The 14,475-nt window shown below is 39.7% G+C and overlaps 1 protein-coding gene across 1 annotated transcript in view; it reads left to right on the top strand.

Moving 5' to 3' along the window:
* Positions 1-4,091: 4,091 nt before the first annotated feature.
* grin2da (glutamate receptor, ionotropic, N-methyl D-aspartate 2D, a) overlaps positions 4,092-14,475 on the top strand; it is a 145,276-nt gene continuing 134,892 nt past the window's right edge. Inside the window, exons 1-2 of the mRNA XM_063465664.1 lie at positions 4,092-4,541; positions 6,688-6,825. Coding sequence (XP_063321734.1) covers positions 4,092-4,541; positions 6,688-6,825 — 588 coding nt within the window. The remainder of the gene's footprint in view (positions 4,542-6,687; positions 6,826-14,475) is intronic.

The following is a 14,475-nucleotide window of genomic DNA, read 5'->3' on the forward strand; positions in this document are numbered from 1 at the left end:
ATGAGAGTGACAGTAAACAAAACCAAGTGAAGTAAAGGCACAGCTGTAACAATAAACTAAAACTCGCTGTAAGCTATAGAGCCAAGGAGAGCCGTGGCTTAATGATTTCTCTGTAGGTGTATCTCTATGTACTCACATCACTTTTTGTATTTAATACAAGTCTGTTTATAACATCTTTAATTATTTTCTATGTTCAGTATGTGATTAATAAGGGATCAGTTCATAGTAGAATATGCTGCTTGAATTATTTTACCCAATACTTGTATTTTTACTGTGGCAATGATTCTGTAATATGATTCACGCAAACTTTGTCTATATTTCATAGAATATATACTGTAAATGATCATTGTGTTTCAGCCTCATGGGTCTCTAAGCTAATGTTTTATTTTATCATGCCGTTTAGATGCTTCATCTTCATCCACATATTATTGTGTCGGCTGTCAGTCCTGATCAAATCTCTGATCTCTACATTTTTCCTTTGGTAAAAAGTGGAAATAAAATAGTGTCAGAATCAGCCTGTTAGTCTTCTACCTACTTCAACTAGACAGTGAGAGGGGAGGAAATGTCTGTGGTGCCTCAGTCAGGCAGACTTACATGTTAACCTGCTGCAGGATAGTGTTGTTACCTCTTTTAGCTCTTACATGGACATCTTTAGTAGAGCTGAGCACAATGTACAGAGTCTTATCAAACTATTGTAAAATTTAATCTGTGTCTGAAAAACCAGCTTTCTTGACTCCCTCAGCAATTACAGTTGAGGTGCCCTCGAGCAAGTTGTTTAACCCGGAACAACTAAGTCGATATGTGTGTGTGTGTGTGTGTGTGTGTGTGTGTGTGTGTGTGTGTGTGTGTGTGTTGGGCACTTCCTAGATGTGTGAACGTGTGCAACGCTTAAGGGCGATGCAGCCAACAAACGGTAAACAGGTTCCTCATCAGCTGTTGAATTGTGGCTTCTTTTTTTATTATTATCATCAAGTGGTCAAAGTGCACAACAGGCAGCAGAAAGGTGTACATGACTGTCAGGTGGGATACCTGATGATTAACCTGACACACCAGATGGTTTGTTACACAGAGCCATCTGGGAAATTGTCCTTGGAACCTGTATGGGCAAGGGTAGGCACACAAATAGTTGCTTTTCATTTTGTGATTGGACAAGCAGTTTAAGGAGCTTGGAAAGAAAAGCGTCTGGACTTCTTTGAGTTGCTTGAAGACGTTTCACCTCTCATCCGAGAAGCTTCTTCAGTTATAAGGGAACCCCTTAAACCCCTTAGAACTGAAGAAGCTTCTCGGATGAGAGGTGAAACGTCTTCAAGCAACTCAAAGAAGTCCAGACGCTTTTCTTTCCAAGCTCCTTAGACTACAATGACCTGGATGACTGAGAACCTTCACAGACGACAAGCAGTTTGTTTCACCACCTACCATGAGCTAACATCAACCAACCAAAAGGACACTGAGAGAAAAAGCAAGCTGCAGTGGTGCATATTAGTATATTGTTAAGGCTTATCTTTAGTTGATTTATCCAATTGGGTATTTCTAAGAGCCCATGAATGCCTACCTACACATATTTGCAAAGACGAATCCTTGTCAGACTGATTATTTTATGACTGCAGACCTAAGACATATACAGGGATCTGGGTAACCTCATGATGGTAATAATTTTGTTTAATGTGTAACGCGTATGAATATCGGCAGCAATCACAGGACTTATAAGATGAGACAACTGATGAAGTATGAAATCTAGATCATTCAAAAAAAATTACAGACTTAGAGTTTTAAACTTCACTCAAATAGAATAATTTTCATGAAATAAATTAAAGATCACCTTCTCACCAAAGACTACTGCATTTTAAGGATTTGAATTATTACAGTATTTCAGTATTGGATCATTTTAATTATATTACAGTTAATGTTGTCAAGTTGCAAAGGAGACAAGTGTCAGATTTTTCATTTTTGTCAGAGTAAAAGTCAACATGTTTTCATTCATTGCAACTATGCAAGCAGGTAGTCCTCCTGGCAGTGGCTTAGCTTAGACTGTAGTATACAGAAACTTCAAAGTGTGCATTTGCATAATCAACATCTTAAGCAACTAGTAGTGGGAAATATGAGGAAAATAATCATTACTTCCCCCCGAGGATTCCTCTGGAAAACCATCAACTACAGTGCCAAAGGGCAGCTCTGGAGGGAATTTGCAGCAGAGTCTTTATTGTGATTGCCTTTTCTGTGCATTTCAGCTTAGCTGGAACATTTGGACTTCGGTCATAATGTTAGATCATGCACAAATTATTATTATTATTATTTATTTATTTTTTTTTTTATAGGTAGAAATCATTATATACAGTAGTATGCAGCTCATTGCAGTCATATTGCCCATCTATTGATGCACTGGTTGGCCCTTCTTTTTCTGTCTTTTGCACATACTTATACATACACCAGTGCTCTGTGCATATTCCTAACATTCTTTCCTTTCCTTCCTTTCCACTTTCATAAATCCACAGAGGTCTCGCTGTTCACCCTTTTGCTCTCCTTTACAAACACAAACGGCATGTTCTCTCTGCAGCTGAATCTACACTCCTCTATCTGAGGCTCTTCTACTCCTTTCATCCCTCAGTTCATCTTTTATACCATTGTCACCTGCAGGTCTTTCTTTGTTTCTTTATTCCAGTTGTTCTCTCCATTTATTCTCTGTGGTCTTGCTCCTGCTTGTTCCTTTGGGCTCATCCCCACACCGCCATGCTCCAACTCACTTCTACGTCTTTGCTGAAAGGTGCAAAAAACAAACCCCGAAAAACAATCCAAATTTGTTAGAGATGAAAACCTGTCTTCTGAACTTTCTATCTCGGAGGAAATGACCTGACCTGCTTACTGTGCTTTTTTCCTCCACTTCTAGTTTCACTTTGGCTGGATTCCACACTAAACACTGGAATGGTTCTTTTCAGGATTATTCACCATTTATTCACACAAATCATGACAAAGAGGACGTAAGGTGCAGACGAGCTGCAAAGCTGGTAGCAGATGTGCAGCAACATGAGTGAGGCTATAGCCACTTAAATAGTGGTCATTTTGTGACATGCATGTGTGATTTGCAAATGGGATGGGCAGAAGGGTAGGTGACATGAGCTGGCACTGAGACCAGCTGATCTGCTGGGATTACTGGCTGAGCTAGACTAGATGGGTTGCCTGAAGTAACACTAAACTGCTGAGTTTAGATATGTGTTGTTACTTGAATAAAAGGACTTCAGATGCAACGTTGGCCTGATAAATATAAAGGAAACAAGGCACCCGGTGTCTTCTTATTGGTCCATAGACAGAGAGGATTTGATGGTTTTGCTTAATGAGATTTTTCTGGTTTAATTCTGTTGCTCCATTATGAATGCAAGAATAAAAGCCACTATCCTCTCCAGACTTCAGCCCCATGTTGTATTTGGAATAAGAATTAATCCACGAGATCCTCGTTTTGATATGGCACCTTTGATGATAAAGTCACTGGAGTTTTTGCACTGCACTCTGACAAATGTGAATCTTTTAACTTTTATGTGCTGTCCTATTTAATCTGAAATGTCAGCAGAATTTTGCTGTTAGGGATGCAAGCGGTGTTAAGAAAATGAGCAGCTTCTGCCTGCCTGAATCCTTCCTTTGTTTACAGACTTGCAGGATGTCGGAACAGAAGCATTACATTCAAGGATGAGTAGGTGTACTGTGTCATTTATGTACATTGTTTCCTGGAGAATAAGTGTTTCACAACGCCCACATAAATCAGCCGTCCCACTTGAGATAACGCATAAATGCATACTTGATATATAACAAAGAAAAATAAGTGACTGTTTGAAATTCGTGTTATGGTTAGAGAAGCTGTATGACAGCAGGTCAGCTGCAGTTCTTCATTCAAACACGCTCTTCTCTCTGTTCCCTCTCCAGGGTCTCTTCTCCTCATCAGGTGAAGCACTGTGAACCGCTGACCCCCTCACCACCCTCCCTCCTCTCCTCCTCCCCTCTTTCCCTAGAGGCACCACCCACTACCCTTAAATCCCCAAACCCCACCTGCCAACACCTGCCAAACTCCCTCCGACAGCTGCAACTGGCCCCCCTTTTACCCCATGGTGGCCCCAAGGCCCGCCCTCTCACTGCTATTGGCTGTCCTGGCCTGTACGGGGCCCGCACGCCCCTCGCCCCCCCTGCTTCTCCGGCCCCGGGAGAGAGAGAGGGACTCAGGTGGTGTTAACATCGCCGTGGTCCACTCGGGCTCCTCCCTGCTCCCGGAGACGGCGGTGGTGGGAGGTGCGGGGGTCGGGGAGCCGGGGCCCGGTCTGGGAAACGGTCCGGGAGGAGGGGGAGGAAGGGGAGTAACAGAGACAGCTTCATTAGCTGAAGTGGCCGAGATGGCTTCATTTTCCTCCTCGTCACACCTGTCGCTGGCCGCGCTCGTGGGGGAGACGGTGATGACGCCCTCGGGTCAGGCCAACGTCATCTACCTGGCTGTGAATGAGAGCAGTCCCGGGACCCTGCTGCTGCAGCTGTGTGAGCTGCTGGCCACAACACCACTGCAGGTAGACAAACAAGTACACAAACCTACTGTTACATTCCCAAAGACTGTAAGAGAGAAACTGTTAACATCGCCAAAATTGGAACAAAATGATCATAAATAGTGATAAAAAAAATAAGTTCCCTTCAGGTCAAAATGTGATAATGGCTGGATGTCCAAATCCAATGTGGTTACTCTTAAACATCTTATACATGATAATGTACATGACTTTTTGTCCCCTAGTAGTGCTAGAAATCATTTTTTGAGACAAATTTAGTTTAATTCAAGAGGCAGAGCGATAAAGACAGCAAAGCACTAACAAATGCAACAACAGTTCAAATGTAGAAATACTGACGTAAACAATATTGGTCTTCAAGAAAATTAATTGACTTTGAAAATACTTTTTAAAGATAAGAAAGATTAAGATTATATGCAGTGTGTTTGGTTCAGACTGAATGTAATCTGAGTAGCCTTAATCGGTTTTGGAATGGCTCTTCAGTACTATGATAATCATCATCTGTATGACGTACAAAGGATTCTGTATCACTGCAGCTTTTGTAATTATCACTATTAGATTTAATGAGGATTCATTTAATTGAAATTACCAGTTGGTCACAGTGATGCACTCTGACAAAAGGTGTTACGGAGGAAGAATAAAAGGAGAACTCCAAATCCTGCATAATTACTCACATCTGCACAGTTGGCCGGTCTCAGTATGAAGCGCTGTGACTGTCAGATGGACTTTGTTGGAAAGCATGCGTGAGGTTCTTTTCATTTACGTACTTGATAGGTCATGTGGCTTTAAATGAATCAGTGAATGCTTTTTCACGCATGGGACCATGTATGTGATAATTCAGGTACTCTTACTGTGACGTGTCAAAGAGGTTTCTAGTAGAGAAATGCATTAACTGTGTTAGGTCGTTAGGGCAGTGTCATGGTTTGGTGTTTTGTGCTTTTATTTTATTCATCCATGTTCACTGTTCATCTATTCACTCATTCATTCATAGTATGACTCTTGTGGATGGGAGCAGATCTGAGTTTGCAACTTGAGAGCTGCTTGTGAGCATACAGAGAGGTAATAAATGTGCTGCATACTATACTGCTGATTTATTTACTCAGCCATATATTAATCCATCCATTCATCAATAGAAAAATACATTATGCATGCATGTATCCAATCTGTGTCTCTGTCTGTTTTCATGTTAGCAGAGTGAAGGGTCTTGTTATGAATGTCTTCGATCAAGTATGATATTAAGTAACACTTGCCACCCTATCTCCAGGTCCTGTTTATAAGCTATTTGCATATCAAATGCTTCCCTTTGAGAATTGAGCTGTCATCTACACTTAACTTCAGTTCACTTCCCCGAATTGCTACAAGAAAACAAGCATTAAGTCATCAAGCCAACCTCAAATCACAATAGCTCCACCTCATATTATTATGTAAAGCAATAGCCTCACCAGAAGTTCATGCATTTTTCATGATTTTATTTATAATGCGACAGGGATTTCTAGAAAAATAGTCGCACAAAACACCATTAGCAACACACATTTCAATAAGAAATCATATATATCGAGAGAGAGACAGAGATTTTGCAGAAATAGTTCAGCATGCATGCAACAGCCACACCTAGCAGGCCCTTCAGGAGCTGAGGTGGCCCATAAGGCAGGAGCTTATCTGTTGTTTCTGTGGTGTGAAGCAGCTTAAGCAGCACAGGTACAACACACCCTATTGTCCTGACAGGATGCCAGTCCACTGCAGGGATTTAACTCTGATTATATCTCTGAACACTGATTGCCAAGCAGAGAAGCAAAGCCCAACATCTGATAGATGTTTCATGACTTCATTAAATTTCGAAAAGTCTTTGGAGAGATTCAGTTTCTTAGCAGGATAAGAAAATACAGTCTTCATTAGAATGAAGTGTTATCAGGAATTTTGTGAACAGCATGTGAATGTACTTATTGTTCCATTAACTTTTGCTCACTTGGTTAGTCTTTAAATTATTCTCGGGGTTCGGAGCGCCACGATTTAAAAAAAAAAAATAAATAAAAAAATGGCTTTGATGAATATAATTCTGGTGAGATGATTATGAAATTGCTTCTCAATGAGGCTGATGTAATGTCTTCCGTCTGGTGTGCTAGGTTTCAATGTGCAACCTTTGTTTTACTTCCAGGGTTTAGTGTTTGAGGAAGAGAGACCGCCACCGCCGAACCGCGCCCCTCTGGCCCCGATGCTGGAGTTCGTTTCTGCCCAGACAGGGGTTCCCGTTGTTGCTGTTGGGGGAGGAGCCAGTCTGGGAAGAGAGCCACAGGTAAAAATGGATTACCTATCATTGCATCACCAACCCAGTTAATTTCATTTGAACTAAACCAAGAACTTTCTGTGGCTTAGAAGATGAAACACTTTAAGAAATAAGCCAAGTGATAATTGCCTCCTGACCTCCTCAGACTATTTGAAGGGGGCCAGGAGACAGTTTTGGTATTTTTAATTAAAAGTTATATTTTATATTTAATATTTAGTGAAACCAAAATTAGAACCAATGAAACTGTTTAGTGATCTGCATGAAAAGAAGTTCAAATTGTGCCTTTTACACCTGGTAGTATCGTGCAATCATGTCATGTTTTCTCCAATGCTCATTTCCACTTCCATCAGCCATTTTTATTCCTGTCTGTTTAAGGGCTCCCCTCCCTGAGTTTCATCTGATTGGCTGCCTTGTCTGCCTTCACGTTCACCTCTTGCTGTAGTATAGAGTTTTTTTATTACTAAGACAAAATTTACACACCGATGTACACACTAGAGTCCGTTCACCAGTGAAATAAATGGCTGGTATGTCCTTTTTCTAGTTAGCATTTAGGCTGTTGTTGACCCTGTTATGCTTCCACTGTTTTGTGCTTTTGTATTTTGCTTTCTGTTTGCTGTTGTTCTACAGTTGGAGTTTTGTTTTTGTGGAGCCTTTGGGTCCCTGTTATGATTCTGGCATATTGTGAGTCTTAGTTCATGTGATTTTCAATCTTTCAAGCTTGATGTTACCATATGGTTATTTTATCGAGATGTTTCCAGTGTCATGGTTCATGTTTTGTAGTTGTTTTAGGCCTTTCTGTCTCGTCTTTCTGTGCCTGTTCCATTTTCTCTGTTGTGATGTCGAGAAGGATTCCTCTTGATTGTGTGCTTTGTTTTATTCCTGTTTTATTTTGAAGGACAGTTTCCCTTTCACGGCTTCATGATACCAGTTTTACTTCCTCTTCATGTGTGTAATCACTTTCACCTGTGTCTCGTTTTCTAATCAGCCAAGGTTTTTTAAAAAAAAATCTGGTCTCCCTCTTTGTTTATGTTTCCTTTTTGGGCTCCCTGTACTTCTCCATGACCGTTTGTTTGCAACCATTTGGCCTCCGTTATCCCAGCCTTAAAGGAAAACTTTTCCAACTTTAGTTTAGCTTTCCTACCTATCAACAATAAAGCAGGCAGGCTAATCGCAACATATTAGACTGGAGTGAGGTGATGACATCCACCAATGATATATAATTTTTAATTCACTGAAATATTTAAATCTTTAAAACATTTCCATTTAGTATTTTGTTTTCTTTTCCTTTCGTTTTTTATGCTCTTTAGTGTTTTTTTACTTTTGAGAATTCTGTGACTTTTGGTGTTTTGGTAACCTAAATAATGACAAAAGGCAGCAATAATAATAAGTACTAGAAGTAATTTTAAAGACTCAGAGGGGCTTCAAGTCTTGTTTGTAAAGTACAAACATATTCAGGTATGAAAATATTGGTAAATCACGTATTTGTTCTTAAAACGTGATTTATGTGCAGATTTGTTAAACCATCCTGCTTGCTTGTTTTCTGTAGTTATTCCTTCAAAATAGCTTTCCAGTCCTTGGTGTAAGTGAAAGGTTGTAACTAAAGCTAGCTAAAGTAGTCTGACATGGATGAAGTGGATAACCTCGAAAGCTCGATTTTTACTGGGACAAAGTTCCTGTTTTTGTTGGAGTTAACAGAGAAATGTGGGCTGCAGGGATTGTGTCTATATTTGGATGTGACTGCTTTAAAATTCACTTGTGAAAACATGAATCTATCCATTAACTTAAAGCATATTTATGGTTCAGTAATGGCTAAAGCTCTACTTGCCATTATTGGATACACTGTCTTTTAATTAGATTATGTATAATCACTTAATTACTGGCACATTTGTTCATTTTTGCTTTTGCTTCTGATTAAGTGGGTGAAGAATCACACCTTCTGCGATCTGACACTGGATAAGAACAGTTTCCTAATGAGCTTTTTCTTCATGAAAATTACATTATTGACTTGGCAGATTAGTTTTTAAACATTTACTTTGATAAATAATTAAAAATGCGATTTCAAGCAAGAAAATTAATGTTTTGCCCTCAAAGCTGAAACTTCATCAAATATTATTTTTTAATTTAATTGAATTTTTTTTTGCCACCTGAAGGATGTCACTCTGCTTTGTGTCTCAAGGAGCTGGGAAATATCAGTCCATTAGCTTCTAAAACCTCCACTAAGTTCGCACTGCCAGTCCGACTTAGTGTCTGCTGTTTGGTGCTGGGCAGGTGGTGTATAATAGGTTTATTGGAAGTCTTTTGATGGCTGCCTGCTGTGGTGGAAAATGAGTTTAATAAAAGCAGCGAGACTAAACCAGAAATTTGTGAACTGCAAAACCAAAACGAAGGAGCTCAAAACCTTAATGAGCGGTACTGTGGCGTTGTGATCACTCTCTGCGGGTTTGGCACTGTGAGGGATGGCAAATATTGTGATTTGATTGATTGTTAATATAAGAATATAAATTAGAGCAGCATGGCACCTTTTATGTAGATGAGCCAGAGATGAAATTTGAGAAGTTATTAAAAGTGTACAGTTTATCCTCACTTCTTTACTCCACCTTGATCTCAGCATACTGTAGAAGCAGGGCTGGCACAGACTTGAAGCAATGCTCATAATTCTTTTAGAAAGAAAAAAAAAAGCTTTAGAGTTGACAAATTATCTAGGCGTGTGAGTAATATGGATGTAACTCTCTCTATATGAAAAAGTCGGGTGTATGTCATACTTCCGGTAGCAGAAAAAAAGAGCTGGTGAGAAATATGTAACTTCTATCACGCTGGAGTCTCTCGTAGGAGGCAGTTATTTTCTAAATGCTTTAAAAAGTCTGAAAACTGCTCCTCTGATCTCCTTGGTAAGCATGATGAAGAGAAAGCTCATGTCTGTTCGAGCTGCTCCACTTTTGTTGGTGCTGCTGCTGAGCTCGTCAGCATCAGCGGTTTCACAGTGAAGAAAAATGTGTTGGTTTTTTGACATTAGAAGCAGACTGTGTGAGTAATAATGCAATCCACTATCGTACAGCTGGAAAGTGGTGGATTAGTAATTGCAGTAACTGTGTTTTTATTTTTATTTCTATTTTTTTCCACCACTGATGTGTTGATCACCATTTTAGTGGCGAAATTCGTGAAGCTGTTAGTCACCATGACTGTGTCATCTTCTTTAAAACGATTCTTGCTTTGTTCATTGTTGTAGACCAAATATTTGGTGTTTGCTCTCCAGCTAGTTAATCTGTGTGTGGCAAAAAGGTAATGCCTTCTGACGGTGATTAGTGATAAGCAGCTCAAGCTAACAAAGAAGTTCACTGCGACAGGTGTGATGTGTAATAAGTGGGCCAATTTATTTTAAGTGGATCATCTTGACAATATGATGTGGTTATTGTGATTTTTACATCAATGAACTTCAGTTGCAGTTCTGTGAATAGATGAATATAAATACCGGTTGATGATACACATTCAGGCCCTGAACTGTCAGCATATTCGTAATCAAAAGCAACTTTGTTTATAAAAGGCTGTGAGGTTCCTTTGAAGTAGCACAAGGTACAGAATCATTACAGAGCCAGCAAAGACTCCATATGTTTATGCCGCTAATTTAAATATGGACGCTTGGGTTTTTACAAAGTCTAATATGTATTTTACCTTTTAAATAATCTTATCTGTAGACTCAGTGACCTGAGGTTTTTAAATCTGTGGTGTGGCAATCAAAGAGGAGCTTCTGCAAACCTCTGCCAGTTGATAAAACGAGATAAGAAGAGACTTTATTCATCATCAGGAGTCATGGTTCTGACTCTCTTCTTCTGTTACTGTTTTACTTTGTAAATGTTGCTTGTCGTGCGCTTCAGTTCATCATACGTCTGCCCTTTGTTCCGTTTCCTGTCAATTATATGACACAGCTGTGCTCAATCAGCTAATCACTCACTCATATATACGCCCCAGCTTTCCCTTATTCAGATCCACATTGTCTTTTACTTCCTGTAATCAACCAGCAGCTATGTTCAATTGTTGTTTATTTTCATTCATGTTTAGTGCTCCATGTGAATGATCTTGTTGGCTGCTCACTGATGGCATTTTCTGCTAACGGTATTCTTACTTCAGTTCTATAGTGGAAACCAAGGTTAAAGTTCAAGGTTACTTTATTTATACCCATAGGTAAATTTGCTTTACAGAAAAATGATAGCATTTGGCATCCCTTCACAAAACACACACTCCTATTTAAACCTGACAGACGCATATTTGGTAATTAGACAAGATGAATCACATTAAAAGAAAAAAAAGTTCCTATTAAGTTTAGTGATGGCAGCAGGGACAAAGCATTTTTTATATCTCTTTGTCCTGCATCTTGGAAATAGAAACCTAAACTTCATCTGTACAGCAGGGGTGGGGCAGCTCCAGTCTTCAAGGGCTGGTGTGCTGCAGGTTTTAGATATGACCCTGGGTCAACACATCTGAATCAAATGATTAGTTCATTACCAGGCCTCTGGAGAACTTCAAGACATGTTGAGGAGGTAATTTAGCCATATAAATCAGCTGTGGTGGATCAAGGAACCATCTAAAAACCTGCAGGTCACCGGCCCTTGTGGCCTGGAGTTCCCCATCCCTGCTGTAGAGGATGGGAACCATTATTAAGAACTGATAAAGCCATCAGTGTAACTGTTTAGAGTATAGCGAGGCTAAACAAGGCTGTGACTCGACTGGACCATCTCACTATCTGATTCAGTGAGTTTTTCTCTGTGATGGAGGTCTGACCGAACCATGCCGCCGAACAAAAAGATAAAACAGACTGAATAAAAGAATGATAAAACAAAGTAGGTTAATGAGTTAGCAAGTTATTTTGAATGCAAAGTCAGAGTTTTAAGCCTAATAAAGACAGTTCTCTTTTAAAATGGCTATCCCTGTGATGGACTGGTGACCTGTTCAGGGTGTACCCTGCATTTCCTAAGTTGTTTAAGTAAGAAAGCAAATGGCTCATCATTGCAACTTAAGCTGCACACCTAACCTGTTCTGGGGGTTATGTTAAAATTTTCAGTTTAAAACCTGCTGAAAGTTCCAACATTTTAAATGCTTTTCATGACATTATGCTCTAAGACTGAAATAGATTCTCAGCTGAGAGAATGTGTCATATACTTCTGATCATTTCGTTGTGTGTTTTTTAAGAATGGAATGATGCAAGAACATTTTTTTGTGTGAGCACGTAAAACTTAAAGCAAAAAGTCTTGATTGACAAGCAGGGTGACACCACCTCGTCGTGCTCATCTTTTGGGGGATTTTGTTGAGCTACCTGATACAAAGAAAGCATCGTTATGTTGAACATCCCTCTGAGTTTTGATGTCTTGGATGAACTTTAGTTCTTGAATTTCCGCCAGGCAACCAGGCAGAGCCCATGGAGCAATTTAAGGTGGTGCGTTTAAGGGCCTAAAGACAGGAGAATTAACCTGCCATGTTGTTTATAATAGTTTGCTGGTATATTGAGATGTTAAGTTCCCTATGAACTAAGTAAGAATCTATCTAGTTCTGGGAACCTAATTGCCAGTTTGTGTCAAAAAAGACTTTAAAACAGTATACAGCATACATTTAGTTTAAGTGACAGCATCTGTGTTTGTAGAAGCATGCTGGTTGGTTAGAACTTGAGAAATCAGTAAGGCTAATTTAACAAGAGTACATTGCAGTTTACTAGCAGTGTACTAGGATTTAGCTTATGTCTTGCCTTTTCCACTGTGACTGATTTAAATGTTATCTAGAAAAGCCACAATTGTTTGACCCCGCCAATTGAGGTTTAACACAACAAATGGGTATTTTTGCCTCCAGAGTATAGCTTTGCATTTGAGAAATGTCTGATAAGTGAACTCTAATCAGTTCTTAATTGCCTTCGGGACGCCGAGTCAGACATGTTTCCTAATACGCTTTAAGAATTAATCAACCTTGTGTCACAAGTGCGTCTACAGCTGTGATTTGGGACAAAACGTCACTCATTCATTGTTTCTGGTGAGTGTTTAAATTACAAGAGTGCAAGTTGAGTGTTTTTCTTCTTTTTTTTCTTCTTCTTTTGCTCCAGCTTCCAAGGGGACACATACGCTTTGATTTTTGTTTCATACACCACCACCCAACTGCTCACTCGGCACACGTTCCCAGCACACTCTACTCTCAGCTGGGTTAAAGAAAGCAGACAAGCTTACATCATAAATCAGGCTGCTGGTTTGATATTTGACCTAGTTCAGTTTAGCACAACCTGAGGTGAGCCCTGTCGACATGGATGGGTGGAAAGCTACGCCCTGAAGTTTCCTCTTTGATCATCCACATGTACCCGCAGATGCAGAGCCTTGATGATTAATTTAAACACATGCCCTCTACCTTTTTGTTTAATGTTGAGAAAGAGCCAAAATTAGTACAAGCTAAACCGATAAAAGCCTTGGACAGCAAAAGAGCGCTGGAATATGCACGCTGTCGTGATACGTTTTTTACTATATATTCAGTGTTTAAGCTCACATTCATTCCAACTTTCAACCTATATGGATTTTCCCATCCTGATACTTTGTTCTCATTTCAGCAAAAAATACAATGGCACAAAAGTCAATAGAAAAGAATTCCTCTTTCACTGAGTAGCTCATCTGTCCAGATTAAACATGAGTGGAGAAGCAGAGAGGACTGCCATCATTGTTTCCTTCATTGACACTGAAAGCCTTATTCAGAAACCAAGGACTTTTTTGACAGACTGTCTTATTTCTCTGAGTGCGCCCCTCTTATTAGGACTAAAGTCAGTCTCACACAAAGAAAAGGGCTAAGCTGGAAGAGAACTTGCTTAGACAGCTACTGTATGAATTTGCTCACTTTTACACAATTACAGTATTTATCCAGTCCAGTATCACTGAATTACATCCAGAGCAGTTAAGCAGTGTGGATTTTTACTGCGAATCTTAGTGTTTGAAACAGGAAATTGTGTCAGTAGATACACAGAAAGTAAGAACATGGTCATTCATTGTTGGCCAAAAAATATCTAAGATATGTTTTGACTGCGTCAGGATAGGTTAATTGGAAACTCTAAATTTCCCATAGGTGTGAATCTGTCTGTGTTAACCTGTCCAGGGTGTACCCTGCCTCTCCCCCAAGACACCTGGGATAGGCTCCAGTCCCCCCACGATCCTAAAAAGGATAACCAGCAGAGAATTGACGGTATATGAATGACTGATATTGTGTTTAACACGATATAGAAAAAGAGATAAAAATACAGAATTGCATGTCTCACGGCGGTGGTTCTTAGGTTACTGTCAGGAGAGTACAAACAAGACTTTCTTCTGGTCCAGCAGTTTACTGATTTGGTTTCATCTTGGATGTTTTCTGCTGCAGCAAACTGTTTTAATTTTTTTTTAAAAAGCTCCCAAAATCCCCCAGAATACATTTTAAAAGTAACCTTCCCAACACTGTATGTATATTAACTTGCCACTCATTTGCTAAAGTCCAGATTTAAAGCTTTTACCTTTTGCCGAACATGAACATAACAAGTAACACTGTAAAATGTTGGCCTAACATCAGTCATCTGTTCAGTTGGGTTGAGATCTGGTCACTGAGAAGGCCAGAGTGTATGATTGATATAATATTCACATTCAGACCATTCAGAGGGCAAAAATTACCACT

Source organism: Pelmatolapia mariae, linkage group LG22 (assembly GCF_036321145.2).
Source record: "Pelmatolapia mariae isolate MD_Pm_ZW linkage group LG22, Pm_UMD_F_2, whole genome shotgun sequence".
In the NCBI taxonomy this organism is placed as follows: domain Eukaryota; kingdom Metazoa; phylum Chordata; class Actinopteri; order Cichliformes; family Cichlidae; genus Pelmatolapia; species Pelmatolapia mariae.